Source organism: Papilio machaon, chromosome 17 (assembly GCF_912999745.1).
Source record: "Papilio machaon chromosome 17, ilPapMach1.1, whole genome shotgun sequence".
Classification (NCBI taxonomy): domain Eukaryota; kingdom Metazoa; phylum Arthropoda; class Insecta; order Lepidoptera; family Papilionidae; genus Papilio; species Papilio machaon.
The window spans coordinates 178,219-201,799 of record NC_060002.1 but is presented as its reverse complement, the minus strand read 5'-3'; the positions used below and the strand labels follow the sequence as shown (position 1 = coordinate 201,799).

Below are 23,581 nucleotides of genomic sequence, written 5' to 3'. Positions count from 1 at the left end.
ATCAGGCAGCACGCGGCACTTCGGCTTACAACTTACATAGTTATAGTATTGTGCTGTGACCTGCCAATTTAGTTGATAGTTGGTACGAAAGTAAAATTTACGGTTTTCGCAATTTTTCCTTTATCTGTACTATAACACGTTGCTTGGTGTACCAAATATCAAGATTTTGACTTCACGGGAAGTACCCTGTAGATCTTGTTTCCCTTGCGAGTGTCGGCATAAACGGCTATATCATTTGATTACGTTGTCTTAGAACATTAGTAGTTTGAATTTTTCACAGCTCCAAAGGGAGTATTTAATATAAATTCCAAGGGATCTTTACAGACGACAAAGTGATCCTATAAGGGTTTGGATTTTCTTTTCGGGATACGAAATCTTAAAAATAATGTTTAGCAAATAGTTCCAATCTAGTCATAAATCCTTAAAGTTTATTTTTTTATTAAAGCTAATTAAAACTGTTAATCTTTGACTTTAATAAGAAAAGAACAGTACAACATAAAGATATGTTGTTTTTTTCATAATTTGGAAACAAAAATTAAAGAGACACGAAAAAAATTTCAAGATTAAAGCAAAGCGAAAACGGAACGTAAAAAAATCTGTTCTCTGTTACACGATTTATTTTCCGCGAATGAAACGAATGAAATATGGAATTGAATGTTTTTGTCAAATAGGAAACCAGAATGAATGGTAAAATAAAAATCTTCATGTGATTTTATTGGATTATAAATAAGGACAAATGAGAACTGGTCTCATATGAGAAAACTGAAGTCGGAGTCTGAAGCAGTCTGAAGTTTGAAGAAAACTTACTTCAAAACATGGTGGCAGCTCAGTAAGAGGGGTGTTCATTTTACTAGTCATTAGAATTTTAAGAAGCTTATTCAGCAGGAGTGTTTGATACAATTTGTAAGTATATTTTAAAAACAATTAGTAGCAATTTATTAATGAAGCTTATAATTATCTGTTTTGATCACAGGTAAACACCAAAGCAATAAGCTTCAAACAAAATTTAAGGATGACGTCTGAAGAAACGCAAATTCCGGAGGAACTGAAGGGTTGTTATGAAAATCTTATTGTGATCGACATCGGCGCAAATCTGACAAATAAAAAGTATGGACGTGATCTCGATTCAGTAATTCAAAGGGCGAAAGATGCAGGTGCGTGTCAATGTTACATTACGGAAGAGTGGCTGAGTGGCATCATGAACATTGCGTGCAGTAATGTTGCGATGTGTCGACATTCATATGTAGATGTGCGTGACGATGCCCACTGCCCACTGCCGCCAGCTGTCTAAATAAATCGTACAAATTGACCTAATTGCCTCAGAGACACGGCCCGCCAATCATTATGTATATTTTTTGAAGACTACAAAAAAAATTTGCAATATGTAGTATTGAATTTTTGCAGGCGTCCAGAAAATAATGGTGACGGGCACATCGGTGAGAAATAGCAAGGAGGCACTCCGATTGACTCGATTGTACCCCGGGACCATTTATTCCACAGCAGGTAAGTTGATTGATTAACTTTCCCTTGCTGTGTAGTCTGTCTGTAGCCTTTGTGTGAAATGTGTTTGAGTAATTGTATCTGCTTCAATTTGTACGATTTTAAAGCAGTCTAAACAACAGAGTTTTTACTAAATGTAGAGACAATGTCTTAGTCCATGCCTCCAATTATTTTAATATAACATTGGTTATGGACTACAAGAATAGGTGTAACTGGGTGTTCTATTATTACAATTTTGTTAGTTAAAAATTAATCTACTAGTCACTTCTTGATCTGTACTAATACTGATCTATGAGGACAAAAAAAAATAGTCTATTAAAAAAATATGAATAATGTTTTGACAGAAAATAACCTTTGAGTATTCAAATAATATATTTCTGTGTATAAATGTTTGGATAAAGTATCTGATCAAGTTGGATGGCTGCATGAATCATGTTATCATGTATATCAGTTAAGTTAACCTAGCCGAGAGTATGCATGTAATGGTTTAAATAACAAACAGACAAGTGATTAACCTAATATAATTAATTACCAAACATACTTTATTATCTTTTGTACAGTGTTAGGCAACAAATAATTAGTATGTTTGGCAACTTTATGTTACAGCAGTATGATCAGAACAATTAAGACAAATTGTAATATTTAGTAGTAGTTATTATTGTTATCAGCTTGTGTATATGTCTATCTTTGTCCATCCGCCCTGCACCATCTGTCACTAAAGTCTTCAGGCTTTGAATACACTCCAGAGGTTTTATACACCACCAGCAATGTGTGTTGTACAGGTAGAATACAAAATGGGCCAGTTCTTTTGGTGCAAAACTACAATCATACAGAAGAAAGGCATAAAGTGGACGGAATCTCATCATTCGTATGAAGGGTGCTCATGACAGATTTGTAATTAAAGTCCTCTTTCCCTTGTCGCCTATTTCTTTTAGGGAAATGATGGGAAGGGGAAGTTGATTTGGCAGAGATCACATAGAAGTGGGGAATATTCTCTTTCTGTGTGTCCTGTCCTCCGTCGATTAAAGGTAGGCGACACATCTGCAATTGCAAATGCCTATGGGCAGTGGTTGCTTCGCTATTTCGGCGAATTCAGGTGGTGCTTTGCTTGGTGGCACCTAGACATAAAAAATGAAGTTTATTTATCATGGTAATATCACGTATGTGGAAGTGGCACGGGGTATTGAGGCGGAATGTGATACTTCTTAAAAAATATGTTTATTTGCTAAGTGGAAGACGAAAAGTAAATTATTTTTTATTTTTTGAGTGTTATCATGTCATGTCATCTGCCAAAGATAATGTCAATGAGACATGTGCGGGGGAGGAGCTGCGCTCGCCCTCGCTCCCCTCCCCCCAATTGATAACGTCAGCAGTCACGTAGTCAAATTCAAAAAGTTGTTGCACACATACCACTTGTATTGTGAACATTATTATATGTATACATTGTGTATCAAAATAAAAATTAAACTCGTAATTTTATGTATTGATAATACGAACTCGCTCGCTATAGTCACTAATTGTGACCAGTAGTGTAGTGTTAATTAAATAACATCTTCACATTCAGACATGATGTGATGTGACCACCTGTACTGCGAACTGTACTGACACCTCACTCGGTTGTTTCTTACACATTGTCATTCGTCTCGTTGTCTCTGAAAGATATCATTTCATGCAGCTGTTTCAACTGTAACACATGAACAGTTTAGAGTTAAGATATAGTCTGAATTATTCGAAATGGCCGTGAAGTTCTCCCATTATAATCAACCGCATGAAGGTATAATTATTTATAAAAGTGTGTGTGTCATGTTCAGGCGTGCACCCGCACGACGCCAAGTCCATGTCGGAGGAGGAGCTGTGGGCGGAGCTGCGGCAGGTGGCGGCGGCGCCCGAGTGCGTGGCGCTCGGCGAGTGCGGCCTCAACTACACCAAGGACTTCTCCGAGCCCCACGTGCAGCGCGCCGTCTTCAAGCGGCAGGTACACATCTCTATTATCTAGGTACTCATTTTTATATACTAAAATGCAAAATTAATGGAACGTTTATTTACATACATGTTAAAAAGTGAAATATCTCGCCGCATTGACCAGCGCACGCGCAGATAAACAACATAATCATTGCAACGCTTGAGATGTAACACTTGCGTGGGCTCCGACCGCCGCCGCTCCGCCCCGGACGTTTAGCTACCTGCTGTGACCTAACTTCTTCACTTCCTATAGCAACTTTTAAAACAGCCACAGTCGAGCAGCAACGACCTACGCTTCGTCATAAATAAATTGTCGCCGCGACTGCCACTTCACAGAATTAGTATCTATATAAAAATATATATAAACCATTGTTTGTACTGGTGATGTTCAGCAAAGGTCGGGGGAAACATTCACTCGATTATCGAGATAGTGTATTGTTGTGACGTCATGTATGAACAGATCCAGAGTGCGATGATGCGGACACTCTGAGTTGATTACGACATACTTAGCAGCGGCAACACCCCTCGCCCCCTCGCCCCCGCCACCCCACACTCACCCCACACGCCCACGCTACTCGCATAAGGAGCATTTAGTCGCAACAGATAAATTTACTGATAATTCTTTTTTCTTGATTAGACTAAAACCTTTGTTGAAATGATGTCGGGCAACCGTTCGAGATTTGGCCCTAACTCCGCCCCGCGCCCCAACATCCGACAATATAATGTATAACGCGACACTTTTATATTACAGTGTTTATTACAAATTGTAATAATTTCTCTTTAGATTTTTGCACTGTGTCATGTGTGGCCGATTTTGACACCACGTTTAGTTGTCCGCCACACGGCGCGTCTTTATCGATTCATTTATTTATTTAATCACGCCAACAGCATACACGTTTCGTTTAATATTTGATGTTGTCAAAGCTACGATAAGTTTTAATCGTGTCAGAACTCTCCTGCATCGCATTTTACAATCGTTAGTAAACCTTATTACAAGTGAATGTATGCACTTGTTACGAAGCAATCCTGTCTTGTAATGTAGTCGTAAGCGAGGAGATTACATGGCTCACTGTTTGGAAAACTTTTCATAGAAGTAATGTAAATTGTTGTTCATTGATACGACTGTGATATTATTTGCATTACGAAACGATCTCGGGCCCGACACCCGACACAAGCCCCGACCACGGCCGCTGTATAATTAGCTCAGCGCCCGCGCCCCTGCAACTCGTCACCCGCTGCTTAATGCCCGTCCCCTGTCGTCTCGTATCTGACACGTTGCAGTCATCATTGGTAACTAGTGCAGGAATATCTGTTGCCATTCAAAATGTAGGTACTTACAATTTTTATTTTGTGAAGATGACGCAATTGAGTTCTTATCTTATTAATATTATAAATGCGAATGTTTAGATGGATGGATGTTTGTTTTAAGGTATCTCCGGAACGGCTCAACGGATCATGATGAAAATTGGCACAGATGTAAAACACATACACTACTTATTACGTTTTTTTTTAATTCGGAGAAAACTAGTTCTTACTAGTCTTACTTAATGGAATGTATTCTTATACATTCCATTGTGTCATTTGTTGTAGTTGTAGTCATAAACTGTAGAACTCGCGTACTTCAGTATGAGTCCGTCTCGACCTCGACCTCGGCCTCGGCCACGGCGCAGAGGAAATTATTAATAGGCTGAGGTATAATTAGCAGGACAAACGGAGGCCGGCCTTCTCTCCTCCGCCTCGGTGACGTCACCGCACCTCATAGCCCTTACTCCCTTTGACATAAATGAGTTGGAGGGAGAACTGGCAACATATGATACTTTGATTCCCTTTTATCTGGTCGGTGTAACAGCACTCCCTCGAGGGCCTCCGAGTCTCGCCAGGTATCGTATTTACACCGGGACGTATGTTTAGAGTTTGATCTTGTTAAAATGTAATTATATAGTGTAGTCAATATGTAGTCAATAGGAACCGAGGTGCGCCGAGTGGTCTCGAGTCGTTATATTATTGAACAGTAATATCAGAGTTTCATACCAAACGTATGTCGCTGCACATCGGTCAACGAGAGTGTTTCGACGTGCAGGTGGAGCTGGCGTGCGAGCTGCAGAAGCCGCTGCTGGTGCACGAGAAGGCTGCGCAGGAGGACGTGCTGCGCATCCTGGAGGAGGGCGGGGCGCGCCTGCCGCCCGTCGTGGTGCACTCGTTCACCGGGTCGGCGGAGCAGGGCCTGCGCTACCTGGAGCGCGGCTGCTACCTCGCGCTCACCGGCTACGTGTGCAAGGACAAGGCGGCCGACGGCGTGCGGCGTCTGCTGGCCGACCGCCTGCTGCCGCTCGACCGTCTGCTCGTCGAGACCGACTCGCCCTTCATGTACCCCAACGTGCGCGCCTCCAAGCTGCCGCCGCACGTGAAGGCCTGCCTCACCGAGAGGTGAGTCCCGCCCCCGCCCCCAGCTCCGCCCCGCCCCCGGCCCCCGCCCCCGCCCCACTGACGCTGGGCGCGTGTCCGCAGGTCCATGAACTTCGTGAACCGGTACTGCACGTTCCAGCGCAACGAGCCGTGCGCGCTGCCCGCAGTCGTCGAGCTGGCGGCCGGCTTCCTGGGCCGCAGCGCGCAGGACGTCGCCCTCGCCACCGCCTTCAACGCCCTCAAGCTCTTCGGCCTCAGCCACTGACCGCCCCCCACCCCCCACCACCTCTCACATCGCAGTCACTTTTATATGTTAGAAGGAAACTTTACGTTACCGAGTGCAGAGATTTATGAATTGCGTTAGGTAAATGATAGGTAGATGTGACGCGAGCTCCGCCCGGGGAGAGAGGGGGAGAGAGGGGGAGAGAGGGGACGCGAGCTGCCACTAGATAATCTTGCCAACTTCTGCGTCTCGACACCAGCTTGCCGATGGTTTACTGATCATGACAAAATAACATTGATATTATTCCAAACGAAGCGAACCACTTGAATATTTTTATGTTTTGATTTTGCAAAATCAAAGATAATTATAATTGAATATACATACATTATATATTTTCTGTTACTTTGTTATTTATGATTGTGCTTTGTATGTCATAGTTTAGTTAGCGTGTCCGGCTGCGGCTGCGGCTGCGGCTCGGGCTCTGAGGCTCTGCGCAGAGCATATTCCTACCTATATAAGTAAAGCAATTATTTTGATGAACTATTGTAAATAGTTGTAAAGATGTAGCGACGGCTGGATGCTGTAGTCACAACGAAATCAAAGACTGCAAGTATTAAATAAACTATGTGTATGGCTTTTGACATGTTCATGTTTTTTATAATGAATATTTTTTATTTATTTAATAATGTTTATCTCGCGAGGAGACGAGAAGACGCCGGACGACGACGTCGTCTCCTTTATTTTTTGACAATTACTTTGTTGTTAGATGTTATTTAAGAGTACCACATAGTGCCTTCGACAAAACGTCCTTTTGTGATACAATATTATATTACTTAGGTTGTACAGAATATTTCTTGCAATAAATATATTAAATTATTATGAGTTTTCTTTATATATTTAAATATAATAATTTAGAGCCCGCCCAAATGGTAAGTACGATACAAAACAAAATGCTATTCAGTGACATGTGCTCAACCTGGGAGTAACGCATTTACTTTCTTATACTTTGCTTCAGAGTACTAGAACTAATGCCCAGTGTATGTTGTGTGCAGAGATTGTAGCGAGCCTTTACACACTTCTGATACAATCCACTCGGTGCCTAGCGCCCACCGCCCAGCGCCCAGCGCCCAGCCTCCGGCAAACCTTGCTGGCGGCCTTCACGCACTGGAGCATACTTTCATATATTATTTGTTAATTAGTATTATAGGTATATCTTTTTCTTTTTGACATATGTCGTTGTCGTTCTATATTATTGCAAAATAAAATAATAAATTATTATTTACACATTTAATTTATTCACTATCTTGGAATTTGCAATCTTTTGTCTCCGGAGCGAACGTCAGATGCGTGGTCGTGGGGTCGTGAGGTCGTGAGGTCGCGAGGTCGCGATGTGCGCCGCTAACTGCTCCTGTCCAGTTTGCGCGGTGTGGCGGGCGGCGGTGACGTCAGCACCTTGCGCGACAGACGTATCTGTCCCGACACCGGGTCGCGGCCGAAGTACTTCACGTGGATCTCCGAGCCCACCGCCAGCCCCAGCGCCGACGGGTGCTGCACCTGCACACACACACACACACACACGTCACGCTCGCAACACGCCGCGACACGCTCGCCGCACGACACGACACGCCGCCGTCTGCGCAATACCTTGCGGTGGTCGAGCTGCGAGTTGTGCAGCAGCGCGGGCGGCAGCGCGGCGTGCAGCGACACCATCACCCCGCAGTCGCGCAGCTCCACCACCCGCGCCGTGTACACCGCCCCGAACTCCAGGTCGGGCGCGCGCTCGGCGCTCAGCCAGCCCGCCAGCCGCGCCCGCGCCTCCGCCAGCGCGGCCGCGTTCGGCGCGAACACCGAGAACCGGCGCTCGTCCAGCGCGCTCAGCTGCACCCCCGTCTCCACGTACAGCCGCTTCAGGTTGATGCCGGCGGGGCCCAGCACCCGCGAGCGCTCGTGCGGCTCCACCGTCAGCTCCTCCGTCACCGGCAGGCTCTCCTTGCGGTCCTGCCTGCGCACACGCACACGCCGCCCGTCAGTCCTCGCCTCGCCGTCCCCTCCCCTGCCCGCGCCCCCGCCCCACCCCGCCCCGCGCCGCTCGCCTACCTGGGCCGGTCGATGCACTTGTTCATGATGTCGATGACGCGCGCCTTGGCGTCGCAGGCGCGCTGCACGGCCTCCATGACCACCTTGAGCGGCAGGCCGGCCGTCTTCACGTCCGCCTGCAGCGCGGTCACGCCGCGCTTCGTGCCCGCCACCTTGAAGTCCATGTCGCCCATGTAGTCCTCGATGCCCTGCAACGACACGCGCGCGGCGTCAGCTCAGAACATAGAGGTCAGGCAGTGGCGGGGCGCGTGCGGGCTGCGTGCGGGCTGCGCTCACCAGCAGGTCGGTGAGGATGCGGTAGTCGCACAGCGCGCCGTCCTGGTAGCGCGACACGAGGCCGACTGCAACGCCCGCGGCCGGAGCGCTCAGCGCCACGCCCGCGTCCAGCAGCGCCAGCGAGCCGCCGCACACCGACGCCATGGAGCTGGAGCCTGCGGGATGTGCACGGTCAGGACAGGGCGCAGGCGGGGGCGGGGGAGGGAGTGGGTGCTGGGGGAGATGTACTCGCCGTTGGACTCGAGCACCTCAGCGGTGAGGCGCACGGTGTAGGGCTGGTGGGGCACGACGGGGGCCAGGCCGCGCTCCGCCAGCGCGCCGTGCCCCGCCTCGCGCCGCGCCGGCCCCGCCCCGCGCGCCCCGCCCACCTCGCCCGTCGCGTACGACGGAAACTCGTAGTGCAGGAAGAAGCTCTTCTCTTTGGTGCCGCTGCACACGTGTTACAACTCTCTTATTTAATTATTACAAAATTAATTTGTAGATAATAGATAAAAGGGAGACCGTCTCGTCGCCGTCACCGTGTTGTCCGCACATGCAAAATGATAAACGAGGAGTTAATATTACGGTTTATTTTCTTTAGTTTTAACTACGGCTGGTATCATTAAATGGTTGATGAGAACATGCGGATTGGTGACCGAACTTATGTATTCCGACGTGTTTTATGAACGTGTAATAATGATGATATGGTAAACACATGTTATGTGCGCTATTTGTTTACATCTCTGATTTCCTCCGAGTTCTCAGACTGATAAGTCAAAAGACGTAAGAAGGGGCGAGCACGCGGGTGTACCTGGTGATGGCGGTGAGGGGGTCCAGCTTGAGCGCGCTGTCGGGCGAGTCGAAGGCCACAGTACACAGCACCTGCGTCTGCCCGCGCTGGAACAGTGCGCTGCCGTGCAGCGGCTCGTACAGCGACACCTGCAACACCGCCCGCGCTCTCAACCTCGCACCTCACGCGCCTCACGCACCTCACGCGCCGCCCTCGACCCGCCGCCGCATACCTCGCAGTTGATCTTCCTGAGCTCGTCGAGCGCGCGGCCGTCGCAGCGCACGTCGGTCTCGAAGATGAGGTCGCGGAAGGTCTGTCGCAGGTGGGCGTTGAAGCAGTCGACGAGGAGGGCGGGGTCGCCGGCGTCGCGCAGCTGCGCCACCGCCGTCTGCCGCAGCTCGGCCAGCGCCGCGTCGCGCGACGTCTTGTCGTGGCTGAAGTCGCTGCACGAGGGACACACGGCTCAGCCTCTGAACACCACCGACAGTCGCGAGGGCGCCGGGCGGGGGACCGACCTGAGGATCTCGCGTATCTTCATGGTGCAGAGCGCGCGCAGGGCGTCCGCGACGTCTCCGGGCAGCTGCGGGGGCGCGGCGTACGCGCGCTTGCGCTTGCCGTGCGCGCTCGCCAGCCGCTCGATGGCGCGCACCACGTGCTGCGCCTCCTTCGCACCTGAACGTTCACTTGTGTCAATGTCGTTCTGGTTCACTTTTACAGGAGACGGTTAAATATCAGGAAATCAAATCTTGGAAGTTTCTATGAATTTCGAGAATCAGCAAAAATATACGTAAAGAATGATAAACAAATTTTTGATGTAAAACTGTAAGGGCGGCTCTATTACAAATCAGGTTGGACTTACATTCTTACCTAGTTTGATGGCCTTGAGCAGGTCCTGCTGCAGCACGTCGTTGGCGCCGCCTTCGAGCATCACCACCAGATTCCCGCTGGCCGCCGCAACCACCAGGTTCAGACTGGAGCGCTCCAGCTCGCGCCGCGTCGGGTTCACGATCAGCTCGTTGTCTATCTGTCCCAACCTGAGCACTCATCGCCTCATCACAACCACTTCTAACTATAATGTAACTTATACTTTGCATATGTATTCTCCTTACCTAACCGCCCCGATAGGTCCATCCCAGGGAACGTCGGATAGAGCGAGGGCGGCGCTGGCCGCATTGATGGCGACCGTCTCGGGCGGGTTGGTGCCGTCGACTGCGAGCGTGTTGCACGCCAGCTGCGTGTCGCTCGTGAAGTCCTGCGGGAAGAGCGGTCGCACCGAGCGATCCACTAGCCGCGATGTCAAGATCTCACGCTCCGTGGGCCCTGCGCACACACGCACACCACATACAGCTCACTGCACTGCACTGCGCCATGCTCACTACTAACATTCAAGTAGTTCTTCTAGCAGTGTAATTAAATATCGGACTTCCTAATTACTAAGTATCAAAATTTTGAGGTTATAAAAGTAATCATAAAAGTTAATACCCAGCTCTCTCCGAAGAAAATTGGTGGGTATGCGTCCTGCAGCTGCTGCCTTCTGTCTGTAGTCAACTACAAGAGGTAGAAAGGAGGCTGCACTGGCCTTGGCCTTTGCAACCACGGTGGCCAACACGCTGGTGTTTCCCAATGTGGCCACACATGCCCCATCTGCAAACCTTGCATAGCGTCCCGTTGACAATTTCAATGTTGTTCTGAAACATTCAATTTATTCCTAGACATCAACTTTTAAAATCTCAGTCCTCTATCCTTTAAATTATAAGACCAAGATATATTGTTCTGTCACTAAAACAAAAAACTACTATATTTTGTGAAGAAGAACTTCTATACTAGAAAATATATTTACCACCACAACTTTTAATGTTGCTCATTGGATATAAGTCTAGTCTAGAGTAAAGATAAACTATTTTTCCTACAAAAATTTGCAATATTGGAGTATGAGAAAGGCAAAGAACAGGTTTAGAATCTGACTTTAAAGGAATAGTTTTAAAGTTTCAACATTGATAGTCAAATGTCAAATATGATTTTAAGCCTTATGAGTAGCTGTTTGCATTTGTTAACCGTGGATATGGTGCAACCTTGTTCATCAAAATATGTCCAGACCGGACACTCCTCAACCCCCAATTCTGCGAGCGTAATATTGTACCATATTAGCCTTAAATACTCACCCATTTGAAAAAGGCACTTCTATTTCACCCACATTTGTTTGTGTTGAAAGTAATCGACAATAGCACAGTCCTTTTAGTTTTAACTTTGATAAGATAAAACGTTTCCTATTTAACATTTTTATTCATAAAAATCATGAATTGCATGAGTAGAATATGTAGGTCGGGTTAAGCTTTAATTTTGAAGGTTAATTTTAAGAATTATATAGTGTGCAGTTATCATGAAGATTTATTAATAAATAATGTTTTTTTGCTAGCAATGAAACATCATTTCTTTAATTTATTTGAATAACATTAACAACTTGTTAATTTCAAAATGTAATAATATCCGCAATGACAATTGACATCAACAAGATAACATTGACATATGATTGACAACGACAAGAAATTCTACTTCCACTTCCACTTGCCTGCCTGCCTATCAACAAAATGTGAATAAAAAGTTTCTTAACTGCCCTACATCGTAAATTAATTAATTACTATGTTTTAAAACGCCAAATTATTTTATTACAAAATTCATATATTACGTCCATCGTCCATAGATATGTGTGTCTTTGACTGTCAAACAGATTTTGTCTTGTCTGTCAATAGTAAAAACAAAACACACAAAACAACCTCGAAATGTGATATATAATAGAAATACAATGCATTGTGTTAAAATTAGAAAATCATTACATTATTAATTATACGATAAAAGTAAAATGCGTAAAGTACATGGGAATGATTCTTTTCAGCGTATTAACTATCTATATCAGGTTAGTTTTTAATTTTATTTTCGATTAAAAGTTTTCAGACAAAAAAGGTAACATTAGTGAGAAAATAACTTTACGCTTATGCTTTTCATGAATTTTCTTGATTACTACACTATTTAAATATTGTTTTAGATAAGTAAATACATGGCGGGTAAAAATCCAGCCTTGTCTTCATATTATGGCAACCTCATAATCAATATCGGAAAGAAAAACGTCTTGAAAATGTTCGTAAGTTAATCATTAAATGTCAATGCTTACTGTTATCATTTTATTAACTTTCATTAAACCTAAAAGCCACTGCTTGGAAATTGAATTGGATTGAACTTTCAGTGATAACAGTACACCAATGTGACAATTTTGTTTTCAGACATCCTGATATAAAAAGGCAGGTTTGTAAAAAGTGTCGTTGCATACTTGTTCATGGTGTTTCAGCCGAAATGCAATTGAGAACAAAAAATAATAGAAAGTTGATGCAATGGAAGTGTAACACTTGTGAAACATCAAAGACATTTATCTTGGACAAGGATGGAGAGCGGCTCCTGTGGTTGGAGCGGCCGGAGGCAGTTGTTGAAGTTATTGCTTAGGCTGCAAACACAAGAGTCTGGTGGCCAGAATGTGGTGTCCGAAGGGAACTGCTGAATACACATTACAGTCATGCAGTTTTATTGTAACTTGTAACATACACATGTGGGGAGTGGGTACATAATGAGTTGTATTCAGTCACTGCTGACTACACTAGTGGGTAGTGTGAGATGACAGCTGCTCACTGTTTGAAAGTAATGGCACTTATTGCCATTATATGATTGACTTTATAATAAAACTAATAAAGATAACAGCACATTTTATTTCATTTACATGTTCAGAACAGTACATCTTTCACTTCATACAATGGTAGACATGTTGATTAATTAAATTTCCAAATTAGAAAAATCAATTATATTGTAACTAATCATGAAGCACTGCTTATATTAATTGATTAATTCTTTTACACAAACTAAAGCTTATCAAAAGATTGGACCTCAGGATAAAGTGAAACATCGTTCGTAGGTTCGTAAGTGATTTTTAAGTGTGACGCACCACACACTAGGTGGGTGGATGGAGACATGGCGGTGGTGCTTGCTGTTCCCTCATCCGGCTTATTCTAATATATAAAATCACCACAGCCCAACGGTGGCCGCGGCACAGTCCATTCCGCCGAGCATTCAACACATATTCATAGTTGATTTCCCAAATACATCGTTTCCGTAAACTGACTACACAACACTATATCGTTTTTGAAATTTATTGCCCATTAAACTTTTTGAAATCATTTCACAATTTAAATAAGTTATGGTTGTAAAGGTTTTATGGCGGCGAGATTTGGCGCGCATTGCTGCAGCCGCGGTCATGTCCCGCGGACAATGAGCTCTGTGCCGATCTACCTCGTACTGGCCGCCTTTATTCACCTTATCTTCATCATTCCTTTTGCGTATCTTGAAATAAAATTTGGCAACGGGAATGAGGCGAAAGATGTGATCACTGATCCGTTCCACAGAAACAAAATAATAAACAACTATCTCAAAGCGGACGATGTAAAAACATTAAAGAAAATAAAAATGAAGGCGCGCGCTTTGAGTTTAACCGTGAAGCCTCGAGGCAGTGAGTATGGCGCGCGCGGGCTGGAGGAGGAGCCGAGCGGATTTCAGCAGGACGCCATCATGAACCTGTACCGGCCGCCCCCGCCCTTCGTGCGCCGCCACAAGAATGAGGCCGAGGACTATCTCAGCTCCAGCTCCAGCGTCGAGATGCAGAATTGGAAGGAAGAGTGGAAGGACATCTGGCTGGCCAAGAAGCTCGAGGCGCTCAACTCCTCCATTCCCAAGGGCGACACCGTCAATATGGCCGCCGCGAGTAAGCTTACGTCCTCTACTCACCATCAGCTATCTTCTCTACCGTCCATTTGTTTTATTGGACTAAATGTATTTCAACTGGCTTTGGTTCAATTCCAGTAACAGACAATAGATATTGTTTATAGTTGCCTTCACTTGCGACATCGGCAACGATCATCTGACTCTATTTTATTTATATTTTTACTATTATTTATTTTAACTTATTTTACTTATTTTAACATCTTACTCTAATAACATTTATTTTTTTCTTATTCTTTGTGCTTTAAAAAGGACGATATCCAAAAGATAATAATAAACGTGATTATGTATCACTTCACTGCGTGTATTTTTTATAGGAGTTATTTGATTGTCGAACAAGATTGTTAAAGTACATAAGTAAGAGGTATGTAAGTACTACTTGCTAAGTTTGTACTTAAGTAGAGCAATGGCGATGTTGAAGGGCCGTGGGGCGTGCCGTGCGGCGATCCCAATCAGCACGACATGCCGTGGGGCACGTGCATGTTGCCGATGGAATGCGAGGCGGAGTACCGCATCTACCGCGGCGACTTCTCCTGCGGCCGCACAACCTTCGTATGCTGCGCGCTGCAACTCTCCACCTACGACATGTACGGCGGCTTCGACATCTCCTTCCAGGATTCCAGCCTCGAGACAGACTCCGAGGAAAAGCGGATGCGCGACGTTAACTCGCGAGAGCGCCGCGAGCGCAAGAAGAAGCGGGAGAAGCGAAAACGCAAGCGCGACAGAGATAAGAGAAAGCGTAAAATCAAGAAGAACATCCAGAACATCATAAAAGAGATACGAAAAATATTAGACAGAGCATACAAGAACGGAACCGCTATGAGAAAGAAGAAGACGAAGCAGCTGAAGAGGTTCATCAAGGAGCTGAAGAAGCAGTACCGCAAGGATCGGCAGTCCGTCAAAGACATTCACGAAATGGAGATTATCAAGGTAGACGCCGCGCTCATGAAGAAGCTCAATCAGATAAGGGTGGTCAACAGGAACTTCATGAAGAACGCCACCTTCCGGGAAATCATCATCAACGGCACCATGACCAAGAAGCAGGCCCGCATGCTGCTGGAGTCCTACCCCGACCTCGAGGGGTACATGACGCGGCGCGCAGCTCCCGCCGGCGCGGCGCACACCCCCGCCGGCGCGGCGCACATCCCCGCCGGCGCGGCGCACATCCCCGCCGGCCCGGCGCACATCCCCGCCGGCCCGGCGCACACCCCCGCCGGCGCGGCGCACACCCCCGCCGGCGCGGCGCACATCCCCGCCGGCGCGGCGCACATCCCCGCCGGCCCGGCGCACATCCCCGCCGACTACGACATCGAGTATGGATACTTTTACTATTAATAACATTAAAGTCTTCATTTGTGAATACCCTCAGTCACTTGTGTACGAGACGGGATAAGTATTTAATAAATATATTCATCAAAATGTGTCACTTTATTATTCGCCGTAGGTGTATCCATAAATGTATTATGATCAAGGCTGACATTATATTACTTATATTACATTCATATACATTACAACAAAAAGTCTCAAGTGTTCATTATTTTTCTAGCAAAAATATGGTTCATAATCCGATATCTGTTTTCCGAAATCGTAAAATAATTGTTTCCAAAATTGTATCCTCCCGCTGTAGGGCGCTTCGAGGAGCTGTAGGTCGTCGCCGAGGCGCAGGTAGGGCAGTAGGGGTGGGCGCAGTCGCGGCCAGCGAATCGGCAGCGCTTCCGTCATGTTCGGTGTCGGCTCCCTGGAAAGTACATACCTAATTAACACATTTTTAATGTAGAATAATTAAAAATAGAACTAAAGAAGCTAAGAAACTAAACTGTTTTTCTGCTTGGGCTTCTTGCTTTTTTTTTTCAACATTGAGGGCATAACTTTATTGGTATTAGTTTTACAATAACTGTCTGTTGCTTGTTGTCAGAAGATTGTAAATTGCGTTAGGTGCAGAGAATTTTCAAAGTTCAAGGAATGGGGTGATATTCAATTTGCACTTCTGTATCCGAGCTAGAGATGGTTTTACATGTTTTGTCAAAATATTGACAATAACCACACGACGAATTTACGACACTTACCCATATTTAACGAAATTACACAAGAGTGTCGCCGCCCTCTCGATTGCCAATTGATCGCTGTCCGATTGAACAGTACTGTTCAATATAACGTGAGCATTGAAGTGGGCGTGTCCCGCCGGCGCTGGCGCACCCTGGGCCACCACGCTCGCGTAGAGCGGGTCTCGCGCGCGCAGCCCGCCGCCATACGCGAACTCCATAAGATAGACGAGGCGGCCGCGCCGTGCATGCGCCTCCGCCCCGCCGACCACCGCTCGCAGTATCTGGCTGTCTCCGAAATACCGCAAATATCCCAATTTATTGTTTTCTATGGTTTCGTTTGCGAAATAAAAACGTCGCACTTCCGCAGCCTTTTCGTTCCTTTTAATTTGGTTGTCGAAGTTTAGGCCGGAAGGCAAAAATTCCGCAAAATTCGCTTCCATTCTGTTCATGTAATTCAGCGTGTAATATTCTCTGCTTTTAAGAAACAAACCTTCCAAAGAAGCAAATATAAACATTACTGGTATTTCACTGATTGACTCTTTTCTCAGGATTTCCGACGGTGGTCTGGTTACAATAGATTGCACACCTTCGAAGGGTCTCTCGACGCACGGCGCAAAGCCGTACCTACCGTCGGTAAAAGTGTTCGCGAATTTCTCGTTGACTCTGGTCAATAAGCTCGCCGGCACATCTTGATACAGTTCCAATAACTTAAGCGGATGTTCCAACTCGGATACGGAAAATGCTTTCGCAAAGTTTTTGGCGGTGCACAGGGGACGATCGTCGATCGCCCACGTCGCTCCACCGGATCCGGACTCGATCACAGCTCTTGCAAATAAATCGGTGCTCGCCTTAGAAAGAACTAGAAGCTCGACGCACGCCGCTCCGGAATCCGTCCCATATACGGTTACACCATTTGGGTCGCCACCAAAATGTTTTATGTTACTCTTTACCCATCTCAGGGCCGCTAGCTGATCCTGCAAGCCCGCGTTGCCCGGAGCCTCGTCGATGCCGAGGCAAAGGAATCCTAGTGGGCCTAGACGGTAGTTGATTGTCACTAAGATAACGCCCTGTTCAACTATTGGCCCCGCGCCTCGGGTGGGTCCGGCGCCGTAACGGAAGGAGCCTCCGTGGATGTACACCAGCACGGGAAGCGCACGCTTCGCCTTTATCTTGGGAACGAAAATGTTTAGTACGAGGCAGTCCTCTTCGCCGACGCCTTGCTGGGGACAGACGACCGTACGCTCGGCGGTCAAAGTGCCGTTCCACGCAGGCGGAGGCTGCGGCGCCTGCCGACATAACCAATACATAATGTACAATTAATTTACATATTTGTTCATTATTTTAATAGGTAATCTTGAGAAGAAACACGTTGTTAAGAATAAGATGGCAGTGTTGACTTGTGCAAATAAATCTTAACATTTCCAGGTATATGTACATGTTAACATTATATATATATAAATAAACGAATACTACAAAAAGCATTTTATGATAATAGTATTAAGAACAAACCTTACCTTCAATCGCAGCAATCCTGTGGGCGTTGCGGCGTAGGGTATGCCGAGGAAGGCAAAGTAGTCGCCGTCGCGCGCCAGCCGGCCCCGAATGCTGCCGCTAGAAGTCGTCGCATGGATGTACTCTGACCGCTCAACAAGCCTAACACCAAAGCGGACGCTGCGGCCACTTTGAACGCTGTGGCTTTTATGGCCACCGGCTACGCTGTGCTCACCGCGGGCATCGTGATCGCCGTGGTCACCGTGGTCACTATGTGCGCTGTGGTCGCTGTGGTCGCCGTGGTCGCTGTGGTCGCCGTTGTCGCTGTGGTCGCCGTGGTTACTGTGGTTACCGTAGTCATTGTGGTCGCTGAGGACTCCACGGTCACCGAGAGTACTGTGATTTCCGTAGGCACTGTGGTCACCTTGGGAATTATGGTCGCCGTGGTCACTATGGACACTGTGTTCACTTTGGTCGGCGTGGGCACTGTAGTCGCTGTAGTCATTCTGGTCGCGGTGGACGCTGTGATCGCTTTGGTTGGCGTGGGCACTGTGGTTGCTTTGGTCGGCGTGGGCACTGTGGTCGCTTTGGTTGGCGTGGGCACTGTGGTCGCTTTGTTCGGCGTGGGCACTGTGGTCTCTGAGGTCAGCGTGGGCACTGTGATCGCTGAGGTGAGCGTGGGCAGCGAGTGTACCATAGCCGCAGAGGGCGTTGTGAGCGAGCAGTTGAAGCACTAACACAGCAGTCCATTGCGTGCCCGTCATTATTATATGAACGAGGTTCCTATCGCCACGCCTTCGTTACAGATATGATGACAATTTATTTATCCAAAAAATATTTTCTTGTTCTGTTCAATACAAAGTTTCTTTTAAATTGTGACTAAAAATGAATTTTATAAAATAAATATTGAGACTTGATCGATCTGTGGACAATCAAGTCGTTAATTTATTGATATATTTTCAGAAGAAAGGACTCTTAATTTATTTCCATGAAGGACTTGACAATGTAACTTGGTTAAGTTTACCAATATTCCTCTACAAAAAATATTTTAACCTCTACATTATTTTTTATTTTGAACGAAGTAACAAGAGCAGGAGGTTTTATATTGATACTATTGTCATCCCTTTCATTGTCCGTTTCATAACATTGACTACAATATGTATTAAAACAAGTGTCACTGCAGTCAGTGTTGTAGCCCTTAGTAGATTGTTTCGTTCCAATAAGCCGATCATACAGGCTCACAAGGCATTTGTGAACAAGATTTCTCGTTTCAATGTGTGGCGGCTGTAAAGTTTGTCGAGGAGAGGGCCGCCCGCCGCCGCCTCCATTTCTATTGTCATAAAAGAACAGTTGCCGAGTTCACATAAAATCTGAACAAATCGCAAAATCTCCTCGATATACAAATGCGGCAAAAGAATTGCCTCTAGCCATAAAGCCTTTTTCGAGTTTATCGGGGAATTGCTACAGAAAATGTCGACGATGTAATATAAAGCGAACAATTTTCATATTACTTATATAAGTCGCAAGCCGAGAGTAAAGACGCCTTCTCTTCTATATGCATATTGTATTACAACGGATTGACGCCGTTGACGAGTTTTATTTCGACCGGTTGTAATGGTGGTCGTACGTTTGTAAACGTCATAAAACGGACAAGCTGTTGGCATTCAATTATTTTACAAGCATTTCTTTGTCTCATGTATATGAACAGGAACCTATAAAAATCTATACCAAATATAAATTTTCTATAACATCAGTAGTTATTTAAAAAGAACAGGGAGCACTGAAATGTGGTAACAGCTGGTGCGGTCGACGGGAGCGAGACATCGAGTTGTTCATTAAAACTAATATGGTATAGGTATAATAAATATAGATTTTACTGTAATTTTTTTATATGATATTATGACGTGTGCTTCATTTGTGATTAATATCTGATCTACTTTTTGTGAAAAATAGGAATTTGATGCAAATAATATGTATTTATTTGTTACCTAAAATAAACGACACACACTAAGAATGCCATTAATATTATAGCAAAGATCGAGTTAATCTTACTAATTCTTACTATGTTATAAATGCGAATGTTTAGATGGATGTTTTTTTTGTTTAAAGGTACCTTCGAAACAGCTGAACGGATCTTGATGAAATTTGGCACAGATGTAGAACAGTCGTGAAGAACACAAAGGCTACTTATTCAGTTTTTTTTAAATTCCATGCGGACGGAGTAACGGGCGATAGCTAGTATAAATATATAGTTGTCACACGATCTATACAATTCTTATAGTTAAGTTATATTCAAAGAATTTGTCCATAGAATTATAGATTTAGAAAAAAAAAATTACAACATCCTAGATAACGTCAAATTATGGTGTAACTTAGGAGCGAAATAAAATGGTAAAAGCGATTTTAACAACACCCAAGTAGATCGATCGGAATCATATACTTAATAATTTTTAGTAACAGCGGATTTAACCGCAACTTTTATTATTTTGTTCACGTTTTCACAACACGTAATAATAATTGTATAATTACACTGCTTTCGAAGTAGGATTGACATAAAGTGAGACGCGACGTGTGCAGAGCAGTGGTGTGCACGTGCCCGTGTGTATCGCCACACTGTACGAGTGTGAGGTAAGGCCGCTGGCTGCTTTGCTACCACGAGGAAGTTATCCTTGCCGCTACTGGTCGCCGCGCAAACGTACCAATGCCGCGCTACGTTTGTAAATAAAACGCAATAAAATGATTTCACCGCAGCGGCCCCGATAGCCCGGTGCACTGTCACGACCACACACACACACAAGCCATGCGTCGAGTGGGAGTATTTGTGCGCTTTGTCGACGTGTGTCGTGCTGGAGGTAAACGAGGCCTCTTCCTCTACAAAAGAGATTTAAACATGGCCGTCGCCAGCCGATAGTCTAGGCTTGGTCTAGTGTTACGCTTTGGTTTAGTCATAGTAGGTATATATAGGTATTCATAGGTATACATATGAATTCCGAACGGTAAATTTTTTAGTACAATTCGAGATTGCGGACATCTGTCAGATATAGGTATTTATATGTTACTTTCGAAGCATGCCTCCAAAGGAGCTAAAATATACACAACTGCTTTATTCAAAACAACGGCAATATTTGTGTCAGATCTTGCCGTTGTTTGTCAGAAATTCCTTACTTCCCTACTAATATTATAAATGCGAAAGTAACTCTGTCAAAACTACTGAACCTATTTAAATGAAATTTGGTACACAGATAGTCTAGTCTAGAGCCTGAGGAAAAACATAGGCTACATTTTAACGCGTAAAAGGGGTTGTAAGCGGGGAAAGTGGTGGTGAAAGTTTGTATGGAATTATCGTCATTTTTACAGTTATAAGCTTGAAACTTATCTTGAAGGCTGCTAATTTGATATAAATAATTTTAATTTATGTCAACGTTTTACTCTCAAGACTGCAATTTAACAAAAGGGAATAGGGAATTAAAGTTTGCATGGGAATATATAATGTTTATATGAATATTTTGTAAGTTTAATATGTTTTATTGTAATTTTTATAAATATAAGTAAAATACTGTCGTGGTACAACAAAATTCACGCCCGTAACCTAGAGGGGTAGGCAGAGACCCAGGACCTACATTTAGTGCGGTCCTGGAGCACCTCTATGTTCTTCTACATCCATACATCAAAGCATAGGACGTCGGCTAAGTATAATAATTAGTCTAAAAATGCTACTCGAAGACAGTATTTCACGCAGACGAAGTCTCGGGCACATATTATGTACAGTAGTAAATAAACCGCTTTATTAAATTACCCTTGTAATGCGTGACGTAATAGATAAATGGCGCGGCGACTGTTAGTCATTATCATTACATTACCTATCTAAAATATGATTTATAAAGTTAATAGCTGTCGCCCGCGACTCCGTCCGCGCGCAGTTAAAAAAATATTAATAGCGGTATGAAAAATAGATAGTAGCTGATTCTCAGACCTACTGAATATGAATGTAAAATTTCATAACAATCGGTCAAGCCGTTTCGCAGGAGTACGGTTACTAACATTGTGACATGGAATTTTTATATCAAAGATTTTCTGGTTTCTGTTTAACACTTTAAAATAACTTGTAAATTAAGAGGCATCCCTTACCACAGATACTGCATAAGTATATTTTACACTAGCTATCTCCTTCGTCTTTCGCGTGGTCGTCAGCGTGGTACAATTTAAAATATAAACTGATAGTGTTTGTGTAACAGTAAATTTAATAAATGAAAAATTATTAACAATTTCATATTAGTATTAATAATTACATCTTGGTTTATTCAAAGTTGTAAATATCATTTTTATGTTGACCTAGTTTTTCGATTTAATTTACAATGTTCTAAACCTAACCTACATTATCCAGTTTTTGTTGTTATTTATTACATTTATCGAAACTAAGGTTAACTTATTAATAATCACTGGTAAATGTGATTATTATTTACTATTACCTCATCTTTAGGTAATTAAAAAAATTAAAAAAAGCAATGATAGAAAATCGTTACTAAATTATTCATATTTACCGTAATATTGTTCTGTTATGAAAAAAAAAACTGTTCTCTCAGCCGTTGTGGAGTTAAGTTGCCACTTAAACAAATTTTCACATTTATATTGTGCTTACTTAGTGGTAACATAAATTTTACCTTCTACCGTTATTTGTTACGATTTATCTTGTTGTCTTATTTGATTACAAACAATATATTTATTATTACGACCCTGTAATATTATGCAAAGAGAATTCAGAAATGACGGCTGATGTGAGAGATACACACAATGCCGACTCTCCGGAGATAAAAAGCCAGGATGATGATAATGATGCTGTTATACTAATCCATTTGTGAAGCAGAAAAATGACAACATGCCTGTCCGCCTGTCACCGGTCTCGTCTTACGTATATGTTGAAGGCAAGCCTACCTAGAGACATATTCTCTTTCTTAAAAACTCACGAATATTTTGGTTTTTAAAAGAGTGAAGTAAAAAATTGATTAAAACTAATTCAGCTGCGTTCAGCAAGTTGTCATAAGTGTGTTTGTCAATAGTACCTATTTGATAAAAAAAAGCTGTCTCCTCTGGTTATCAGATGAGTGAAGGTCGACCTACTGCCGGCTCCTTAGACCATTGTGTTAATTTTTTAGAAACTAATTGAATGACTACATATCTAACCAGTATATAACTAAACAACTGTTTGTGTGCAATGACACTTTTGGTTCCGCCTCCTCAAAATAAAACAAAAGGGATTTTCTTGTTGATTCAATTAGCCGGGGGTGGGGAGGAGGGGAAACCTCGCAGTCGGCAGCCTTTCTACACCTAGCCCTCCCCTCCACCTCTCCTTGTTCAGTTATTACGAGGGAGCAACGGCGCGGCCTGAATCTTGAACACGGAACTTTGCAATTATAAAACGAAATGTGCCCGACTTGCTCTTTCAACAAACCCCTTTTCAATAAATCGAATACGTCAAGGTTACATGTCTTGATTTGATTATTTATTGATTGAAATTGTACAATTAACTTTTTATCACGTATTTAAAGTTGACACGTATTTAAAGTTGACACGTATTTAAACTCTGATTTCTTTGTTTTCCTTTCCCGGGCATTTGTCTAATAAAACTTGCCGCACTGTGCTTCATTTCGCGGTATGTCATCCGTCCAATATAGTCGTGGAATAAGAAAAAATGTCACTCACGGTATGCGCGGATAAAACATTGTCAAATTCCGTCAGAGAAAACATGTGAATGTTTTATAATATCACTAGTGGTGGAATTCAATGAATGTAGGCTAAGTGATGTAGTTTCCAGAGGACGTGGGCGCAGCAATGCCCGGCATGCTTCGGCTCCGCCGACACTTCGCGTCGTGTCGGTCGCATGTTATCATTCCTATGACACGTTCAATTATAAAATGTATTTTTATAATTCATCTGATTTAGTGGCGCGGGTCTCGTACTTAAGGCGTGTTCGCGACCGAGCGACGTAGGTACTTT

The 23,581-nt window shown here is 44.2% G+C and overlaps 5 protein-coding genes across 6 annotated transcripts; 3 read left to right on the top strand and 2 right to left on the bottom strand.

Annotated features, from left to right (window-relative positions):
• Positions 1 to 732: 732 nt before the first annotated feature.
• Positions 733 to 6,448, top strand: LOC106708904 (3'-5' ssDNA/RNA exonuclease TatD). The gene is made up of 6 exons (XM_014500506.2): positions 733 to 903; positions 974 to 1,154; positions 1,405 to 1,503; positions 3,312 to 3,475; positions 5,543 to 5,889; positions 5,971 to 6,448. Exons 2-6 carry the CDS (start codon positions 1,013 to 1,015, stop codon positions 6,131 to 6,133), a joined length of 915 nt encoding a protein of 304 aa, XP_014355992.1. The 5' UTR covers positions 733 to 903; positions 974 to 1,012; the 3' UTR covers positions 6,134 to 6,448.
• Positions 6,449 to 7,363: 915 nt separating this feature from the next.
• Positions 7,364 to 11,602, bottom strand: LOC106708565 (polyribonucleotide nucleotidyltransferase 1, mitochondrial). Its single transcript, XM_045681745.1, has 12 exons — positions 11,396 to 11,602; positions 10,716 to 10,921; positions 10,343 to 10,553; positions 10,101 to 10,267; positions 9,749 to 9,905; positions 9,466 to 9,676; positions 9,255 to 9,382; positions 8,697 to 8,893; positions 8,465 to 8,619; positions 8,189 to 8,376; positions 7,736 to 8,093; positions 7,364 to 7,645 (listed from the first exon to the last, which is right to left on the bottom strand). Exons 1-12 carry the CDS (start codon positions 11,509 to 11,511, stop codon positions 7,490 to 7,492), a joined length of 2,250 nt encoding a protein of 749 aa, XP_045537701.1. The 5' UTR covers positions 11,512 to 11,602; the 3' UTR covers positions 7,364 to 7,489.
• A 364-nt stretch (positions 11,603 to 11,966) lies between these two features.
• LOC106708691 (ribonuclease P protein subunit p21) lies at positions 11,967 to 12,988 on the top strand. The gene is made up of 3 exons (XM_014500227.2): positions 11,967 to 12,147; positions 12,277 to 12,368; positions 12,512 to 12,988. Exons 1-3 carry the CDS (start codon positions 12,094 to 12,096, stop codon positions 12,726 to 12,728), a joined length of 363 nt encoding a protein of 120 aa, XP_014355713.2. The 5' UTR covers positions 11,967 to 12,093; the 3' UTR covers positions 12,729 to 12,988.
• Positions 12,989 to 13,163: 175 nt separating this feature from the next.
• Positions 13,164 to 15,464, top strand: LOC106708564. The gene is made up of 3 exons (XM_045681851.1): positions 13,164 to 14,034; positions 14,473 to 15,175; positions 15,344 to 15,464. Exons 1-3 carry the CDS (start codon positions 13,491 to 13,493, stop codon positions 15,384 to 15,386), a joined length of 1,290 nt encoding a protein of 429 aa, XP_045537807.1. The 5' UTR covers positions 13,164 to 13,490; the 3' UTR covers positions 15,387 to 15,464.
• A 4-nt stretch (positions 15,465 to 15,468) lies between these two features.
• On the bottom strand, positions 15,469 to 20,569 carry LOC106708937 (esterase B1). Of its 2 annotated transcripts, none has more exons than XM_014500556.2 (4): positions 20,117 to 20,569; positions 17,611 to 18,466; positions 16,118 to 17,382; positions 15,469 to 15,789 (listed from the first exon to the last, which is right to left on the bottom strand). In XM_014500556.2, the coding sequence occupies exons 2-4, from the start codon at positions 18,349 to 18,351 to the stop codon at positions 15,594 to 15,596; spliced, it is 2,202 nt and encodes a 733-aa protein (XP_014356042.2). In that variant the 5' UTR covers positions 18,352 to 18,466; positions 20,117 to 20,569; the 3' UTR covers positions 15,469 to 15,593. The 2 variants fall into 2 exon arrangements, with proteins under 2 accessions (XP_014356042.2, XP_014356043.2); XM_014500557.2 differs by having other exon boundaries at positions 17,611 to 18,434.
• Between the last annotated feature and the right edge of the window lie 3,012 nt (positions 20,570 to 23,581).

Bases quoted from the DNA above. Each gene is read 5' to 3' on its own strand.
- LOC106708937 (XM_014500556.2), bottom strand. From the start codon at position 18,351: ATGACGGGCACGCAATGGACTGCTGTGTTAGTGCTTCAACTGCTCGCT. The intron at 17,383-17,610 runs GTAAGGTTTGTT...TTATGTCGGCAG, and splicing joins CAGGATTGCTGCGATTGAAG to GCGCCGCAGCCTCCGCCTGC. The intron at 15,790-16,117 runs GTAAGTGTCGTA...TGTACTTTCCAG, and splicing joins TGTAATTTCGTTAAATATGG to GGAGCCGACACCGAACATGA.
- LOC106708565 (XM_045681745.1), bottom strand. From the start codon at position 11,511: ATGTTAAATAGGAAACGTTTTATCTTATCAAAGTTAAAACTAAAAGGA. The intron at 8,894-9,254 runs GTACACCCGCGT...ACACGTGTGCAG, and splicing joins CCCCTCACCGCCATCACCAG to CGGCACCAAAGAGAAGAGCT. The intron at 8,377-8,464 runs GTGAGCGCAGCC...GTGTCGTTGCAG, and splicing joins GCATCCTCACCGACCTGCTG to GGCATCGAGGACTACATGGG.
- LOC106708904 (XM_014500506.2), top strand. From the start codon at position 1,013: ATGACGTCTGAAGAAACGCAAATTCCGGAGGAACTGAAGGGTTGTTAT. The intron at 1,504-3,311 runs GTAAGTTGATTG...TGTCATGTTCAG, and splicing joins GACCATTTATTCCACAGCAG to GCGTGCACCCGCACGACGCC. The intron at 5,890-5,970 runs GTGAGTCCCGCC...GCGTGTCCGCAG, and splicing joins AAGGCCTGCCTCACCGAGAG to GTCCATGAACTTCGTGAACC.
- LOC106708691 (XM_014500227.2), top strand. From the start codon at position 12,094: ATGCGTAAAGTACATGGGAATGATTCTTTTCAGCGTATTAACTATCTA. The intron at 12,148-12,276 runs GTTAGTTTTTAA...ATATTGTTTTAG, and splicing joins GTATTAACTATCTATATCAG to ATAAGTAAATACATGGCGGG. The intron at 12,369-12,511 runs GTTCGTAAGTTA...TTTTGTTTTCAG, and splicing joins AAGAAAAACGTCTTGAAAAT to ACATCCTGATATAAAAAGGC.
- LOC106708564 (XM_045681851.1), top strand. From the start codon at position 13,491: ATGGCGGCGAGATTTGGCGCGCATTGCTGCAGCCGCGGTCATGTCCCG. The intron at 14,035-14,472 runs GTAAGCTTACGT...GCGATGTTGAAG, and splicing joins CGTCAATATGGCCGCCGCGA to GGCCGTGGGGCGTGCCGTGC. The intron at 15,176-15,343 runs CCCCGCCGGCGC...CCCGGCGCACAT, and splicing joins CCCGCCGGCGCGGCGCACAC to CCCCGCCGACTACGACATCG.